A 3004-nucleotide genomic window follows, 5' to 3' on the forward strand; every position below is an offset into this window, starting at 1 on the left:
TATGTTAAAAAAATATTCAAATTTTAAAGACAATTCAAAAAAATTAAAAATGTTGAAAATGTTCAAATTTTAAAAAAAATTTATATTCTGAAAATTGTTTTCAAAAAATTTATTTTTTGAAAAAAATATTTTAACAATCATAAAAATAAAACTTTCGAATTTTAAAATAAACAGATTTAAAATATTTCTACTTTTTAAATAACGAAAATATGTAAACAGAAAAGAAAAAGAGAATAAGAAAAACAAAAACGAACTTATCTAATGGGCCACGCCCCACTACAGAACCGCCGGGTCGGGGGGTGTGCGGCACCCCATCCGTACCGACCCGGTCGGTGTATAGCACCTCCCTGAAAATTGTACATAGAAAAGACCGGAACTATAGTGGGCCAGCCGTAGCGAGGTCCTTTGTTGCATTTGTTTGGGCTTCTTGTTGTTTTAGTGGTAAGAGATATAAGATGTCGATCGCTAAGGTAAAGCCTATACACCGACCAGGTCGGCGCCTGATAGGCACCGCATACCCCCCGTGCGGGTGTGGGCCTGGCCTAGGTAGGACTTTTTCCCTTTTTTGGTTTTTTGTTTTTGTTTTTGTTTTTGTTTTTGTTTTTCTTTTCTGTTTTCTGTTCTATTTTTCTGTTTCTTCTTTTTATTTTCCGATTCGAATAATATTAAAATTTAGTTTTTTTAAATTCAAAAATTGTTCAAATTTTAAAATTGTTCAAATTTTAAAATTGTTCAAATTAGAAAATTGTTCAAATTCAAAAATTGTTCAAATTTGAAAACTGTTCAAATTCGAAAAATATGTGAAAAATGTTTAAATTCGAAAAATGTTCATATTTCAATAATGTTCAAACTTGAAAAGTTTTCAAAATCTAAATTTGTTCAAAAAAATTAAAACATTTATGTAATTTGTTCAAATTTAAAAATTGTTCAATTTAAAAAAATCGGATACTTTAATTTTTGTTCAACATTTCGAACTGTTCAAATTTTAAAAAGCATTAGTTTTTTCTAGAAACAAAAATATTAGAAAAAAGATTGAAAAAGCAAGAGAAAAAAACGAAAAAACAAAGTGTTACCTGTTGGGCCCGGCCCAGCTCGGGCGGGGGGTGTGCGGCGTCCCGCTCCTACCGACCAGGTCGGTGGCGACTGGCGAGGACCCCCCGATCGCTAATACGTGGAGCGGACGGACCGTGAAAGTTTTTCTAGGCTCGGCAGGCTGGCAAGATCGCACATTATCTGGGCCGAACATTGACGCCCCACAAACACACAATATTACCGCCACACCAGAAAAACAAATTCCCTCAAAAAAAAAACCAGAAAAACAAATTCACCCTAAAAAACAAAAAAAAAACCAGAAAAACAAATACACACGTCACCCCCATGAGCGAATACATCCTAGTAAGCTTAATGTGTTTGAAGACGCCGTTACTTCACTTGTTTACCTAACCTAAGGGTCTTTGACTCCCCTAAAAAAAGCTAATGGTCTTTCACTGTTCGTTGATACTTCTCCGTCTAACAACAAAACCGTCAGGCCACGCAGTAGAAAAAAAGGTTGACGTGATCTCTCGTGTAGAAAGGTCACTGGGAATTCCCAAGAAAGACTAGACACCTGCGAGTTGTGCTGTCTTGATCTACAAAACCAAAGAATCTGGAAAAATGAAAAATCTCCGGCACCGCCGCACTGAATTTTCCTCTCAGCTTTTGTCTACATTTTGATCTTTTTCTACTGTACATTTTATGAGGCTTTTTGCGTGATGTTTTGCTTTCTCTTCCATGAGCAATAGAAATGCGACCACATCTGCCCCATTCCCTACCTTTTCGCCTCACGCGTCCAGGGTTAGGTTTTCGCCGGCGACCTGCACGGCGATTCCCGTCACCACCTCCGATCGACGTTCCGAACCCCTTCCGCTCTCTCTCGCACTGTTCAGGCTGATTCAGGGGACGTCTAGCACGTCTTCCCGGCCTTGGCGGCGGCGAGGCAAAGACGGGGCGGGGCGACGGTCCGATCTGAGGAAGGAAACTGATGGCGGCCAAGATGGCTCGCGAGGGAGGAGCGTCGGGGTCCATGGCCCCGGTGGACTTGCAAGAGATGCTGAAGAGGATGGTCTTGAAGGATGAGGAGTTGGATGATGTGGTTCTTCCAAAGGAGGAAGTCATGAATCTGAAGGAGGGAGCGCGCTGGATGGCGGTGGTCAAGGTGCACACCACTAGGCGGTTTGGGAACCAGCCGTTCTTTCAGAAGATGGACGCAGCCTGGGGTTTCGCGAAGAGTTGGACTATACGGCCGGTCGAGGACAACCTGTTTGTGCTGCAGGTTTCATGCCTGGGAGACTGGAACAGGGTCATGAACGATGGACCCTGGATCTTCCGCCAGCAGGGAGTAATGGTGGAACCTTACGATGGTGTGGCTGATCCGAACACGATGGTGCTCAATCGCCTCCATGCCTGGGTTCAGGTGCGAGGGATCACGCCGCTGTTTCGAAAGGAGGCGATCGTGCGTGACATGGCCGCGCGGATTGGCGAGGTTCTGGGAGTGGAGCTGTATGCGCTGGGAGCCAGCGGTACGAGCTTTGTGCGTGTGAGGGTCAAGCTGGATGTCAGCAAAGCACTGACCAGAGTTGTCGGCCTGCACCCTGAGGGGAGCGACCGAATGATGTTTCAAGTACTGTACAAGAAGCTACCCAAGTTCTGTGATTTCTGTGGTCTCCTTGGACACGACGACACGGAATGTGAGGATGGAGTCCATGACAAAACGGCGCTGCAATACAGAGACTGGTGATACGTCTCCAACGTATCCATAATTTTTGATGTTCCATGCTTGTTTTATGACAATACTTACATGTTTTGCTCGCACTTTATAATGTTTTTATGCGTTTTCCGGAACTAACTTATTAACAAGATGCCACAGTGCCAGTTCCTGTTTTCTGCTGTTTTTGGTTCCAGAAAGGCTGTTCGGGCAATATTCTCGGAATTCGACGAAACGAAGACCAAACATCATAATTCACCG

The 3004-nt window shown here is 43.2% G+C and overlaps 1 protein-coding gene across 1 annotated transcript; it reads left to right on the top strand.

Annotated features, from left to right (window-relative positions):
- The first annotated feature begins 2062 nt into the window (after positions 1–2062).
- Positions 2063–2776, top strand: LOC139839192 (uncharacterized protein At4g02000-like). Its single transcript, XM_071829240.1, has one exon. The coding sequence runs from the start codon at positions 2063–2065 to the stop codon at positions 2774–2776; it is 714 nt and encodes a 237-aa protein (XP_071685341.1).
- Positions 2777–3004: the final 228 nt, after the last annotated feature.

This window comes from Lolium perenne, chromosome 4 (genome assembly GCF_019359855.2).
Source record: "Lolium perenne isolate Kyuss_39 chromosome 4, Kyuss_2.0, whole genome shotgun sequence".
NCBI lineage: Eukaryota > Viridiplantae > Streptophyta > Magnoliopsida > Poales > Poaceae > Lolium > Lolium perenne.